This window comes from Carex rostrata, chromosome 10 (assembly GCF_964058835.1).
Source record: "Carex rostrata chromosome 10, lpCarRost1.2, whole genome shotgun sequence".
In the NCBI taxonomy this organism is placed as follows: Eukaryota; Viridiplantae; Streptophyta; class Magnoliopsida; order Poales; family Cyperaceae; genus Carex; species Carex rostrata.
The window spans coordinates 3,215,007-3,230,205 of NC_135927.1; the positions used below are offsets into that span (position 1 = coordinate 3,215,007).

At 37.3% G+C, this 15,199-nt stretch overlaps 1 protein-coding gene across 1 annotated transcript; it reads left to right on the forward strand.

The window, feature by feature from the left end:
• Window positions 1–11,481: 11,481 nt before the first annotated feature.
• LOC144560870 (uncharacterized) lies at window positions 11,482–14,356 on the forward strand. Its single transcript, XM_078310092.1, has 3 exons — window positions 11,482–11,817; window positions 12,238–12,385; window positions 12,849–14,356. Exons 1-3 carry the CDS (start codon window positions 11,482–11,484, stop codon window positions 14,354–14,356), a joined length of 1,992 nt encoding a protein of 663 aa, XP_078166218.1.
• The last annotated feature ends 843 nt before the right edge of the window (window positions 14,357–15,199 follow it).

Below are 15,199 nucleotides of genomic sequence, written 5' to 3' on the forward strand. Positions count from 1 at the left end.
AATCACGTCATGCAGAAAAAGAAGTAATGAAGTAGTGAATTTCAGCAGAAATTCTTTGTCTCTGTTTTTGTTCTTCCAGAAAATTCCAACAAATTGGTATCAGAGCCTAAGGTTAGAGATCAGGGCAGATCCGACCATGGCAGAAAACATGAGCGTTTCGAATCCGTTCATTCCGCTTTTCAAGGGAGACAACTACGAGTTCTGGAGCATCAAGATACGAACTTTGCTCAAGTCACAAGGTCTATGGGAATTGGTGGAGACGGGAGCACCGACCGCAGATCCCACACCAGCAGAAACAGCAAAGCGAGATGCGAAGGCGTTGTTCTTCATTCAACAAGCCGTTGTTGACACGGTGTTCATAAAAATCGCAGCAGCGGCATCAGCAAAGGAGGCCTGGACAACCCTGAAAACTGCATTCCAGGGAAGTTCGAAAGTCTGCGAGATAAAACTACAAGGCTTGAGAAGAGAGTTTGAGACGCTGAACATGAATCAAGGCGAATCTGTTCAAGCATTTCTCACAAGAGTCACATCCACCGTCAACCAAATCAAGAGTTGTGGCGAAGATCTTGCTGAAAAGATCGTGGTTATGAAGGTGCTCCGCAGCCTTACCTCAAAATTCGACCATGTCGTGGCAGCAATCGAAGAGTCCAAGGACCTGTCCACATACTCTTTCGACGAGTTGATGGGTTCGCTGCAAGTCCATGAAGTACGACTTCTCAGATCTGAAGAGAAGGACGATTCTAAGGCTTTCCTCACCAGAGGCAACTCAAGTAGAGGAAGAGGTTGCAGCGGTAGAGGTCGTGGAAGAGGCACGAGCAGCAACCGTCAACAACAACAAACAACAAAGAAGGATATCGAGTGCTACTATTGCCACAAGTTTGGTCATGTCAAGGCAGATTGCTACAAGAAGAAGAGGGAAGATGGACAAGGCAAGCAAGGCGTTGAATGCCACTATTGTCACAGAATCGGCCATGTGCAGGCTGAATGCTACAAGAAACAAAGAGAAGAGAGTCAAGCAAATTATACAGAAGAGAAGGATGCGCAACCAACTCTCTTCATGGCCAGCAGCGCGATTGACAAAATTGAGGCAAGCAACATCTGGTTTCTCGATAGCGGGTGTTCAAATCACATGTCCGGATTGAAGCAGTTGTTTGAAGATTTGGATGAAACATACAAGTTGAAGGTTAAACTTGGCGATGACAAGCAGATTCAGGTAGAAGGGAAGGGCACAATTGCAGTGCACACCAAAGAAAATGGTATGAAATTCTTGCATAATGTGTATTACATTCCGGACTTGACTCAAAATCTGCTGAGTGTCGGGCAGTTGATGGATTGTGGTTATTCAATTGTGTTTGAAGGAAAAACTTGTGTAATAAAATCTGAAAACCAGGTATTGGTAGAAGTGAACATGGAAACCAATAAATTGTTTCCGTTGGAGGTTTCAAATGTAAAGGAAAAAGCAATGGTTGCAAAAGATTTGAACCAATCTGAGTTATGGCATCTTAGATATGGTCATTTGAATATCAATGGTTTGAAATTGTTGAACCAAAAACAAATGGTTTATGGCCTACCCGAAATCAACCAAATAGGTGTTTGTGAAGGGTGTATATTCGGTAAACAAGCCAAGTTTCCATTCCCAAAAGGCCAAGCCAAGAGAGCAACTCAAGTGCTTGAGTTGATTCATGCGGATTTGTGTGGTCCAATGCAAACCGAATCTCTTGGAGGCAGCAAATATTTTCTACTTTTCACAGATGATTATAGTAGGATGAGTTGGGTGTATTTCCTACAAAGCAAAGGAGAGGCATTCAAAAATTTCAAGGTGTTTAAAGCTTTTGTAGAGAAGCAATCTGAAAAGAAGTTGAAGGCATTAAGAACGGACCGAGGTGGTGAGTTCCTTTCAAAAGAATTCATTAATTTCTGTGAAAATGAAGGGATACACCGTGAGCTAACCACACCCTATACACCTGAGCAAAATGGGGTTGCTGAGAGAAAAAATAGAACTGTGGTAGAATTAGCAAGAAGCATGTTGAAAGCAAAAGGATTACCAAACAAATTCTGGGCTGAGGCAGTTGCAACAGCGGTGTATGTGCTGAATATTTCACCAACAAAAGCCGTGATGAATAAAACTCCATTTGAGGCATGGTTTGAGAGGAAACCAGGGGTAAGTCATCTAAGAGTATTTGGATGTATAGCCTATGCATTTGTCAATCCACAAAAGAGAACCAAACTTGATGAAAAATCTGAAAAATGTATTTTCATCGGGTATTGTACACAATCAAAAGGGTATCGGCTATATAATCCAGAAAGTGGTAAAGTCATGGTGAGCAGAAATGTAATGTTTGAAGAAAATTCAAATTGGAAATGGAATGAAGAAAAGCAAGGAGTGGAGATTGTTGAATTTGCAGATTTAGATGATGTTGAAGATGAAATACTTCAACAGCCAAGCAATTCAATCAGTTCAGATCAGAACAGCAGCAATTCTGATGCTGATTTATCTCCAGACAGTCCTGACAGAAGCCGAAACCCTGACCCAAATACACCAACAATAAGAGTGTACAGCAGGCGTCACATTGTTCCAGAAACACCTGTAAGAAAGATGAAATCTGTGCAAGAATTGTACGAAACAACACGAGCATTATTTGTTGTAGACGCAGCAACCAATGAAGAAGCAGCAGAAAATGAAGAATGGCATCTTGCAAGAGAGAAGTTTGTTTGGTGTCGAAGAATGATGGATGTAGATGACTTTGGATTAAGGGGGAGTGTTGAATGTAATCCAAGTCAGCAGCCAAGTCAGCAAGGTGCATAAAAAACTGTAGTTTCTAGAAGCTAGGTTTTTAGTTATAGGTCTATCTTTGTTAAGAATTAGTTGTAATCTGGTTGTTAATTATAGGCAGCCACGTTCTCTGTTTAGACGTGTGCAGGAAAGGGTAGTTTCTATATTTAGTTTGTCATGTAGTGGGTTGGTTATAGGCTAGTTATAGCAGCGTTATTTTGGGATTAGTGGGTTCTAAATATAGCTGTCTGTAGTGGGAGTAGTTGGTTCTAAATTTAGATGTTGTAATGTTTTAAATTCTGAAATCTTGTAATCACGTCATGCAGAAAAAGAAGTAATGAAGTAGTGAATTTCAGCAGAAATTCTTTGTCTCTGTTTTTGTTCTTCCAGAAAATTCCAACAGTAAAAAGGTACTTTCAATGATTTCTCAAATCACACATATCAGTATTTCTATGAAACATTAAATTCTATTGTTTTTCTGACATAAAAGTTTGTCGAGCTGCTAGGATGGTGATTGATTTAAGCATAGGGTCATTCTTTCCCAGTCCAATCAAAATTAAGAAGAATGTACATTTATCAAAATTTTCAGGTTGATGTAAAGGATTAATAAATTCTTGTTGGTCACTTTATCACGAAAATGCATTTGTTGTGAATGGAAATCTACCTGCAATTTAGATGTTTTTGCCATTATTGGCTCTACAAAGTACAAAAAATTGAAAGGTCTCAACCCTACTCTCAGGCTGCCAAGTTATGAATAGTTGAATTCATTAAATGACATAGAAACCAGCCCCTAGGTTCTAGTAGATGTACATAAAATAGTATTTGGTATTAAATCACTGATCAAGTCTTGCTTCACGCATATGTGCTGAAAAATTAATATTTTTGAAAGATACTACCAGTATATTTTATTTTACATGGGAGTGTATATCTTATATTAGATTACTAGTCCTAATGTGAACCTTTCACTGACATTGACCGGATTAGTTCTCCATTTTGTGGTATGCATGGCATTCAGCATTTCCAAGTTGAAGCAGTGATGCTGTAAATAGGATTTAAGTTGTTGGCAAGCACCATATAATGATTTTAATTTAAATCCAATTATACAAATTTTATTAACTGCCTTCCAAACTTCCCTCCTTTATTCAGTATGTTGAGTTAAATTTGACACATCAGAAGTTTTTACTAGCACAAAACACTATCCTGCACTGTTTTGTTTGTTACATTTGATGTTTCAATTTTTGTTGTTCCTTGTAGGTCCTTGGTTGATGTTTCGGAGAGATCGTTATTGGGTTCAATCAAGTATTGTTGTGTTAATCCTGATGTCCATGAATTTGCCATCAATCAGTCCAACAAGGAGGGGTTTTTTGTTGCTAACCCAGATGAGAGAACGATTGAATCCTTGTTTCGTGCAGCAATCCACAGCGATAACAATTGTGAGTACGGAGAACTTGAAATTAATCATATGCATTCCTTTCTGGCTTTAAAATTTCAACGAAACATTCTTAGAAATGCCAGGTTTCTCAGAGTGTTGGAATTGTTCAAGTCTGTGGTACCACATGCAGCAATACAAAAGATGACCTACTTACGTTATCTGGGCTTGAGAGGTACTAGCATAGATACACTCCCAGAAAATATAGATGTCATGCAGAATCTTCAAACACTGGATGTTAGAAAGACAAACATAATAACGCTACCTAAATCCCTTTGGAATATCACCACACTTCGTCATGTATACGTGGTAGCCCGGCCCGAAATCAAGGGCCCGCCTCCAACAGCCAAGATAACTGACCTACAAACCTTGAAAACAGTTGCTGTTCCTGAATCATGGACCGACAGATGTCCCAAATTCCTGATCAGCCTTAGGAGGTTGTCCCTTTCAAATCCGGATGGTATTGACTGGAAATCCGTTTGTAATCTACTTCGCCAGTCGGTTAATCTTATTTCATTGACATTAATAGGCGACTCTGTACCGTCAGAGTTGGTTGATACAAGAGGCTTCTCAAATCTCGAGACTGTTAAATCAATCCGGTTAGAAGGAAAGTGGAGTTGCTGGAACCTTTTCATAAACAATGTCAAGTTCCCACCAAATCTTACCAAACTTACTATGAACAAGTCCGCTTTGAAGGAAGACCCCATGCCGAGGCTAGGAAAGCTAAAATACCTTAAATTTCTACGCTTACAGGACGGAGCATACACAGGGAAGCAAATGACTTGCTCAGGAAAGGGATTCCCACGACTTCAATACTTAGAACTTTCGAAATTGGAAAACTTAGAGAAATGGATGGTGGAAGAAATGGCTATGTCAGAGCTTAAAACGCTAGACATTGATGTATGCCACAAACTCGACATACCTCCCCGTCTAAAACATCTTACTCGGGAGGGGTCATAGATAAATGAATTTATATGCTGCTTTTATTCAGTTTGTCATCTTTTGTTTCTTGCATTTGCACGTTTCTTTATCTATATATGTGTCTGCCTGTTTTGATGTATGTTCACGTGTAATTATAAAGATATTAAGGATGAGTGGATGGATGTTTTTATTTCTTTAATTTTGAATTACATCGAAAGTGAATTAAAAGTTTTTAGTGTATTTCTTGCTTTTAGATTTTAACAAATGAGATATAAATGCTGGAGGCGAAATTCTAGGCGATTCTAGGCGACGAGAAAAAGAAAAAAACAAAAAAAGAAGAGGAAAACACAAAAAAAAGAGAAAAATCACAGCGATGTCGGTCAAGCAATTGCAATTGGATCGACTCGCGAACAAATTCCTTAGTCTCGCACAAAATAAAAGCCCAGAGCAGCTCCCTTCGCCATTAATGGCGGCCAATTTAGGCCAGAAATTGTTTTCCGATGTCGTAAAACACCAGCCCAAACGATTTCGAATCTGGCAACCAAAATCACAGTTCCCTGTTGAATCACGTGGAGGCACTATCCGACGCAAACTTGCTGAAATTCGTAGCAAATCCACTGTGAAACATCCAATCTGTGTGCAGTGTGGAGGTGCGGGTCACTTAGCAACGGACTACCGTAATGCACAATTATGCTTCCTATGCAATAAATTTGACCACAAGGCGGTCATCTGTAGATCATCTACAAGTGCTGTACCAGTCACGCCTCCCAAACCAGCAAAAGGAGACGAATTAGCTTCCTTTACAATTCCAGATCTTTCCATTTCATAACTCGCTACTACTTCTGATCCATCCATGGCTCCGCCTTTGCTTTGGGCGTTATTTTTGACAATTATTCTTGTTAGTTTTGTAACACCATGTACCCGTTTGATTTCTAAAATAAGTATTACTTGGTTCTTTTGGGTCAAATGTGGTACTTTTGTTAGATTGAAAATTTGTGTATTTCTTATGATCAAATTTGAGTTTTAGAAATTTCTTATCATTGGAAATTTGAGTTTGTTCCCATTCGTCTTTTGGGCTTTCTGAGTGATTGGATTCAAATGAGGTTTTACCCTTCTCGTATCGAAGACCAAGTTTTTCGACTTCTCGATCTCTTGATTGATTATTCACTTGAAAGTGAAGAAATGAGTCTAGCCTAGTGACATTCTTTGATTCACTAAATGACCTTAAAGCCCTATTCTTGGTCTCCAAAGTTTGTATTCTTAATTTTAAATTTTTTATCCCATCTACATGTGATTAGCAATTACGATTTTTACTATTCGCTTCTAGTTCTCTAATCTTGGACTCATAATTTTCAACCTTACTTTCTAGCATTATATTTATTACATTAGTGACTTTTAGATTCCTATTTTCATCTCACCACTTATTCATTTCAATTTTTAAAGTTTTATTCTCATCTAAATGATTGTAACGTGTGTGTGACTCTAGTGTCATGGAATCAATTTCTATACCTTGATCTCTAGCTCAAGAACCTTAGACCTTAAATTTTGAGTTATGTCGTCTATCTTAGGTGATGCGGCATGTGTCTCTTTAAGCATGGCCCTCGGCCTAACTTTATTTTCTATGGTCAACTCTTGATTCAAGAAAATGTTTGACTCACAAATTGATTCACAATTGTTTGTCAAGTCAAAGTTACATTCATAATCATTTAACTCAAGTTTTTGGCATACCTTCCTTGTTGAGCTAGATGAGACTTCACTATCATGGGTAGCCTTCAAGATCAGGTTAATCACTTCCGCTTTTTCTGACTCAGGATTGGATTCTCCACCACTGCTATAATCAAAGTCTGTGTGTTGCACCGCTTGCATAGCCTTCTCCTTCTTATAACCTTGTTTGCCATCTCTTCTTGGTCTAGGGCGTTGATTTTGTTGCTCCCCGCTATCTTTGTTCCTAGGAAAGAGCTTGAAGCACGATTGGATGGAGTGCCATTCTTTGTGGCACCAAAAGCATAGAACTCTTTTGTTGTTCTCTTCCCGCTTCTTGTTGTACTTCCTTTCAAAGTCTAGCATTCCTTGGAATATTTTGGCTAAGAGTTGGGCATTGTCGGAAGGTTCTTGGTCTATTTTTTTTTGGAAGTAGTCATTTGAAGTTTGAGAAGTATAGGGATTGTAGGATCTTTGGTTTGAGGGTTTTTGGTTTTGTGCATATAGAGATGTGACTTTGGATTTTGGTTCAAGGTCTCCGGTCTGTTGGAGCTTCTCTTCACAACTTCGGAGATGCGCATATAGCTCATCCGGAGTAAAGGTTTGAACTCCCAAGAGTACCTCGAGAGCGCTTATCATTGACTCCCACCTTGGTTTCCTAAGTATAACACGTAAAAGTTTTTCTACAATCTTATTGTTAGAAAGTGGTTCTCCAAGTTCAATTAATTAATTTTGAATTTCTATAGTCTATTGTATGTGTCCTCTACGAACTCATCATTTCTACACTAAAATTCTTGAATTTGGTTTCTAATCTCGTGAGTATGGTTCGTTTGATTTGGCCATTACCCTCATATTTATTAGCAAGGTGGGTTTTCCACATTTCTTTAGCACTGGTAGCATTTCCAAACACTAAGGCTACCGATTTACTTACCGATCCTAATATGACATTGATTGCATTGTCATCCACCCTCTTTTCAAGTTTTGATTCTAATGAGAGTTTGTTAGTGGATGTGTCCATTTTTGTTGTGTAACATTTTTCAATTGCCTCCCACACATCAATTGAGTTTAGATAATTGATCATTAACATTTTCCAGTAACTAAAGTTTTTGGTAGTGTTGGTTAACATTTGGTGTTCTCTAACATTTCTTGATACCATTGATGTCATTTATAGATTCAAATAAAATTTTCAAATTAAGTGTGCCTTAATTTTAATTTTGTTGGTTCCTAAAGACAGTTAGAGGGGGTGAATATGGTTGTCCATACATTTTTTTCCAAACAGGATCAATTTGAATTGGGCTTTGTAATGATCCAAGTTGGATGGACTGGACATGGTCAGAAGCTCCTCAAGTTCAGACTGGTTATGCATGGACTGAAGCCCACCCATTGGCATGCCTAGATGCAAAGCTAGTGTGTGCCGATCTCGCTTCATTCATTTGGAGTGTTATAAATCTATTATCCTATGTTAAAGCCTCTCGTATGCCTGATATGAGATATAAACTGCGTGGTTTTATGCATGAGATCGTACTTGTGTAGATAAACAAATTTAAAATTGTACGTGCTAGGCAACTGCGTGGTTTTAAAATTGCCCCATTATTTGTGTGTGTGTTGCGGAACATTTTGCTTTAATTTTTAGCGTCCTTTCGGATCGCTGTGAAAAATGATGATTCTCCCATAGTCCCATGCATATTTATTTTTTTTCTATTAATAAAAAATTAGGTGAGTAGTAGGTAGTGACACGGGTATAATATTGGAGAGTGGACACGCCGCGATTTAATGTCGTCAAGTGGAACTTTATTCAATTCAAGTTGCCAGGTTAGATTATAAAAATAGTATTTTTCTTTTTAATCCAATCTGTTTTACTTTCTTACTGAAATATATTCAATGCATCTGTGCTGCGCAAAGAAATAAGATTCTTCACTATTCACGTACGTATATATTAGGCTTGCGCGCGGTTAACAATCTAGTTCGCATAAGAAGTCACCATGATGAATGATCAACGTTTTAAATTGATTCAAGTTTTAAACAAAACCTATATACCTAACTTAGATGTCAAGATGGGTATCTTTTTGTTTTTTAATACATTAAAATCCCACTAGCATCCATTCACTTCAAAGATTAAATACATGTAGTTATAATGAGAAAAGTAGAATGCATCACGTCGGAATTAATATGTCTATTAATGGGGTAGTGGTGTATAAACCAACAATTTGTTAATGTTAGATTCATTTGTTACTCATAACGTATTGAATTTGTTGGTTCTTCATTGTATGCTTACACAATGCACCGCATCCTTATATACCATGTGTTATGGTGAAAATTGATATCTAAAATTGAAATTTGAGTAATCGTATCAAGTGGACTAAGTTGCTCGCAGCCGATCGATTTTATTTATCACAGTAAAATTTTAGTAAATAAGATGTATGGTAGCATGGCATCCCAGTTGATAAAGCAACATCATGTAATTTCCAAGTTCAGTTCGAAGGCACCTTAGTTCATTATTTTTCTGGGGGGTTGATATAGCATGGCGTCCCAGTTATTGTTTTTTTTTTTCATCGAATTTACCTTTGGCATGGCGTCCCTGCGGGACGCCATGGGCCGCCTACGCCTTCTTGTTTTTCAAATTTCTACGCATCTTTTCTCATTTTTAATATTTTGTTTTTGGGTTTTCCTATGAATAAAAATCACGGCCATATATGTTTTTTCAAACATTTCTCTTATGGAGCATGATAATTGTACCTCAAACAAAATCTCTGAATGTGTCCCCCAAGTAGTTTAACAGAAAAACTTTCAATGTTATCTAACTTCCATTTCCAGCTCAATATCCAAACATTTAAAGTTATGTTTATAACATTTTACAATGTTACTCACAAGCATTTAAACTTCTATATATAAGCATTAAAATTCTAAATCTGTATAATTTTAACTCCTAAATATTTTTGTCTTTAAGCCAAAAAATGAAAAGATTTATTTCGCCCATTTTTTATATTTTTTTATCTAATCATACTCGTTCATTTTCCTGACGATCCGTGATAAATTTTACAAATCTAAAAATACAAACATTTTTTACTCAATTTTTTCTTTCAAATAAGATCCATGAAGAATAAGTTTCAAGTTATATTTGTGTCGTAATTTTTTTTACCACTTTTAATCTTTGCGATTTCAATTTTTTTTATTTTGCTTCAAAATAATTTAAACCTCTGTTTATAAGCCTTCAAATCTTTCGTATAAACCTTATATACAAATGTATAAACCTCATTAATAATACTTTAAATCTCTAAAATAAAGCGTATAAACCTCATGTACAAAGAATTTAAACCTCAACAATAACACTTCAAAGCATATAAACCTTAACAGTAACACTACATGTACAAAGCTCATGTACAAAACTTTGAAAATTTTAATAGTTGTAAATTGAGATTAAAAAACTTGAAAATTTAAAGTGTTCATGAGTTTTACTTTAAAAAAAAAATGACTTCAAAATTACTCAAAAGTATTTATTCATGGATCTTATTTGAAAGATAATATAAAATAGAAAACGTTTATATTTTTAGATTCATAAAATTTATCACGAATTGTCGGAAAAATGAATTAGAATGATCAGGAAAAAAAATAAAAAATAGTGGGTGAAAAGAATCTTTACTTTTTTTGATAGAGTTTAAACTATCTAGAAATGTTTTTAGATAGAGGTTTAAATATTTGTAAGTAACATTTTAAAATGTTATAAACATAGTTTTAAATGTTTGAATATTAGCGCAGAAAATAAAAGAAAAACAACATTGAAAAGTTTTTTCTGTTAAACTACTTGAGGAACGCGCTCGGATATGATGGCTCGGGGACGAGCACATTTCTCTTATTCTAAGGAGTTCAAAAACATAGTAAAAAAGCAGCTACCGCCATATACTGTTAGTAACAATTTTTTCTATATAAGCAAAAAAAAAAAGACGTTATAACAGCTTGGAACAATGTGCTCACAAGTGTACCAAATAATCAATTCATAAATGATTTTTTGAAATTACCGTGTAATCAACATTCTATCAAGCACAATAATCCATGTATATCTACGAGGATAAAATAGATTAACAGTATCGGTATTCTCGTGTGTAAGAACCCCAAGGAATATCGATTTTTCTACCTTACACTCGGCAATAGTCATTTTTCATTCTCGAGGATAAAACATATTCTTGTAATATATATTATTTATAACAGTTTCTGAAAACTGCAAATTGGATATATTAGTTATCGGATTTCTAATAATTTCCCGAGTTTTCTTGAGAAACCTTCTCATAAGTCATAACAATCATTCTTAATGATTCCTCTATCTTGGAAAACCCCTTTTGCTCGAAAATATAAAACTTCCCACTACTCCCACTACCAGCCAAAAATTATAAGATTAACCATTACTAATGGTTTATCTGTGTAAGATAAATCGATTTCGTTCTGAGAATAACTGTCCATTGCTGCTTTTTACGGCAAATAACCGCCCATGATAATTAACACTGAGAAAATTCTACCTAATGGTGGGTGAGAAACGATGATATTTTTATTTGTTGAGCAAGGCTTGGATATAGCTAGGCATATCCAATTAAGTACCAATAGAGGGAGTAGACAAGGACAGAGCTAGAGAGAGAGAGAGAAACTAATAATTAACACTGAGAAAATGCAAAACCAATGGAGCACAGACGAGGTAAGGGCTCTCGTCCTCATCAGCCTTGGCATGCAAATATGTCTCATCTTCTTGGCACCGTTGCGCAAACGCAGCACCAACATGGTGCTCACCCTCATGCTCTGGCTGTTGTACCTGACTGCTGACTATGTTGCCACATTTGCACTGGGAAACATCAGCAGAAAGACCAATCTTGCAGAAAGTGGCGAACTCACCGTCTTGTGGGCCCCATTCCTCCTGATTCACCTTGGGGGTCCCGATAGCATTACATCATACTCAGTTGAGGATAATGAGCTTTGGTGGCGTCACCTTTTGGGGCTAGTTGTTCAGGTCATAACTACAGTTTATGTATTTTGGCAAGCACCACCAAAGCTGTTGAAAGTTAATTCAAAATTATATTTAGATAATCTCTGCATATGTTTAGTTTAGTTAGAAGCAGTTTTTAGACGCATAAAAACTGCATGAGTTATTTTAGGCATTGGTTATTTTCAGCATAGTTATTTTAGAACTAGTAGGCATAGTGGTTAGTTATTTTTAGCATGTTGTGTAGTGGGTGCTTAATTTAGGGAAGTTGTGGGTGGTTATTTTAGGAACATTGTATTGCTTTAAATACTGCAGAACTTTATGTAATTGAGCAAGAGAGAAAGGAAATAAAGCGTTGTTTCTATTCAGAAAAATATTCTTCTCTCTTCAATCTTTTGCATACTGGCACAAGGCAGTGCAGTATTGCTGAGTTTATCCCAACAAAAGCGGTGGATGTGGATACCAACAATGTTAGTGTTCATTACTGGACTGATTAAGTTTGCAGAGAGGACCCATGCTCTTCGCTTAGGTAGCAAGGACAATCTCAAGGATAAAATTATCTCGGAAATTAGGCCAACAAATGACACTAAAAAAGGTAGGTACATATTTTCATACTTTCAACCAACTTCCAGTTAACAATATTTATTCCAATGAAATCTTATTTCTTGGTAAGAGTAACTTAAGATTTGATTTAACTATTCAAACACAAAAAAATCATCATTTGATAGCAAAAGAATTTATATAGTTTTCAAATTTACAAATTTACAATATGAGCTATATAGTTTTACTTACTACGGTGAATGAAAAAATAGTCAGTTCTTCTTGTAGCTCAAACTGTCAATAATGTCATGCAAAGCTATTAAGTCTGGTCAAAGTTTATTTATGTACAGAATAGAATTTTGCAGTAATTAATTCAATTGATTAAAAAAAATAGAAAGTAATTAAATTCTAATCACAAGTCCCTTAATGACAAAGCAGTTATTCAAAAGAAAAAGAAAAGGTGAAATTAGTTATTTGGAGAGAAGTGATTAATAAATTATATTTTGAACTTTCTGCAGTTGATTTTATCTCACCCTCCTCCGACATAACTAATAGTGAAAGCAAGGTCATTTTGGAAGGCTATGGCTGGTTCAATATCTTCAAGCGTCTTTTGGTAGATGTAACTTTCTCCTCAAATCTGTTATTGCAGAGTCAGGAACGCTTCTCAGCTATCAGCACAAGGGAAGCACTTAATTTGGTCGCCATAGAGCTCTCATTCCTATCTGATGTCCTGCATACGAAGGCAGTCCACATGCACTTTCTTTTGGGCCGTGTGTTGCGCTTTTTCTCTCTGGTCTTCATCATAGCAGCACTCGTCTTATTTCATTATCTTGACATGCAAAAGCATGCATTTAAAGATATTATGATAACCTACTTCCTATTCGGTGCAGGCCTCACCCTTGAGGTCATCGCTATCATTATTCTTGTACTCTCGGACTGGACAGTCGTGTCGCTTAGCAGGAGTGAACAGTACAGGTGTTTTGCAAGTGCTATAACCACAACGGTGAAAAGAATTACGTTGAGTAATGGAAAACGTCGGTGGTCGAGAACCATCGGGCAGTACAATCTCGTTGGTCTCTGCCTAAGAGACAGAAGAACCGTATGTGCATGGATCATGAGAAAACTAAAAATAAAACGTGAATGGGACAGCATGCGTGAGAGCAGGTCGATCCCCTTGCCGGAGTTGATGGAGGATATTATGTTCACAGAGGCGAAAACTAGAGCACAAAACGTGCATTTGTACGATGTGTTGGTAGAGGCTAGATCATATAGGGGAAGCAAAACATTAGAACGTCACGACCAACTGGAGACTCTGGAGTGGAGTATGAAAAAAGAATTTGATGAGTGCATTATTTTGTGGCATCTTGCTACAGACATTTGGTATCATAGAGATACTTCTGGCCTATCTGAGGAGAACAACTCCAAGCGTGATGTGAGTTGGAACACATCAAACTACATGGTCTATCTCCTAACCCAGCAGCAATCAATGATGCAGCTCGGATATGGTAAGACACGATTTGAGGCAACATGTGCTGTCATCAAGAAGAAAATTATGAATTCGAGGGGTGATGAAAAGCTCGATCACAGGAGAGTATATGATGTGCTTGAGCAGAATGAAGTGGCTGCACTGGTACTTGAGCAGAATGAAGTGGCAGCACCTGTGCTTGAGCAGAATGAGGCACCGGTAGCAGCTGACGGCCGTCAATCTGGTTGGAGATGCTGGGGTAAGCGTGAGGGTGAGGAGGATAAGCGTAGGGATGAGGATGAAATGGGTAAATTGGTATTAAAGGAGGGGCTTAAACTTGCAGAAGACTTGCAGAAACTCGACCAAAAAATAAAATGGCAGCTAATTAGCGAGACGTGGATGGAGATGCTGGGATATGCCGCCATTCATTGTGATTCGTACCAGCATGCGAAGTCCCTGAGCAGGGGTGGGGAATTGCTCACTCATCTCTGGTTACTGATGTCTCAATTGGGAGTTGTCGAGGAGCACAAGATTCAGCAATTCCAATCTGGATCCATCTAATTGTTATTTAATTATATCATGAGTAGCCCTTTGATTCCAATCTGGCTTCAATACAGAGGATCTAGATGTTAGATATTTCTTTGGATTTGTCATTTATTTTTTCATATGTAACATGATTGTTTGTTTTGGATGGCCTGAATTAATTTGAGTTTTATGGTTATTTTAGTTTACTTAAATTTTGTTTTAATTTGAGAGGGCAGTCACGCTAATTTTTTCTGTGTTATTCTTTAATTAAGGTTAAGTGTATACATTTCATAATCTATATAATTTCTATGAACTTATAATACAATTACCAGCCAAAACCAACCAATGATGCATCAAAAACTAGTGCTGTCTACTTGGACATTTTTTTTTACTACAAAATTTTCTAGATTACATGGTTGGCTTCCAACAGAGAATAATGAACTTCCCGTGAACAGTGCACTCCAAAGCTAACCGTTTTTTTTTTTCCTACCACTCTCAAAAATCGGAATTAAATGAATACCATCCGAAAAATCAGATTTCAGATTCCGCCACATACGCAGATCTACGGTACGAACGGGTTGGTGCAAACGGGTCAGTACGCAGATCCACGGTGCGAACGGGTCGGTGCGCAGATCCACGATGCGAACGGGTCACTCAAGCGGGTCATAGCGCGAGCAGGCCAGGCGCTAGCGGGTCAGGGCGCGAGCGGGTCAGTTCGCAGATCCATTACGCGAACGGGTAGCGACCCGTTCGCAGATCCACGATGCGAACGTGGCGGAATCTGAATTCAGAATTAACGGGTGGTATTCATTTAATTCCGATTTTTGAGGGTGGTAGGAAAAAAAAAACCGGCAAAGCTAATAAGTATTTTGTTATTAA

Bases quoted from the DNA above. Each gene is read 5' to 3' on its own strand.
- LOC144560870 (XM_078310092.1), top strand. From the start codon at position 11,482: ATGCAAAACCAATGGAGCACAGACGAGGTAAGGGCTCTCGTCCTCATC. The intron at 11,818-12,237 runs GTCATAACTACA...TCCCAACAAAAG, and splicing joins TTTTGGGGCTAGTTGTTCAG to CGGTGGATGTGGATACCAAC. The intron at 12,386-12,848 runs GTAGGTACATAT...AACTTTCTGCAG, and splicing joins AACAAATGACACTAAAAAAG to TTGATTTTATCTCACCCTCC.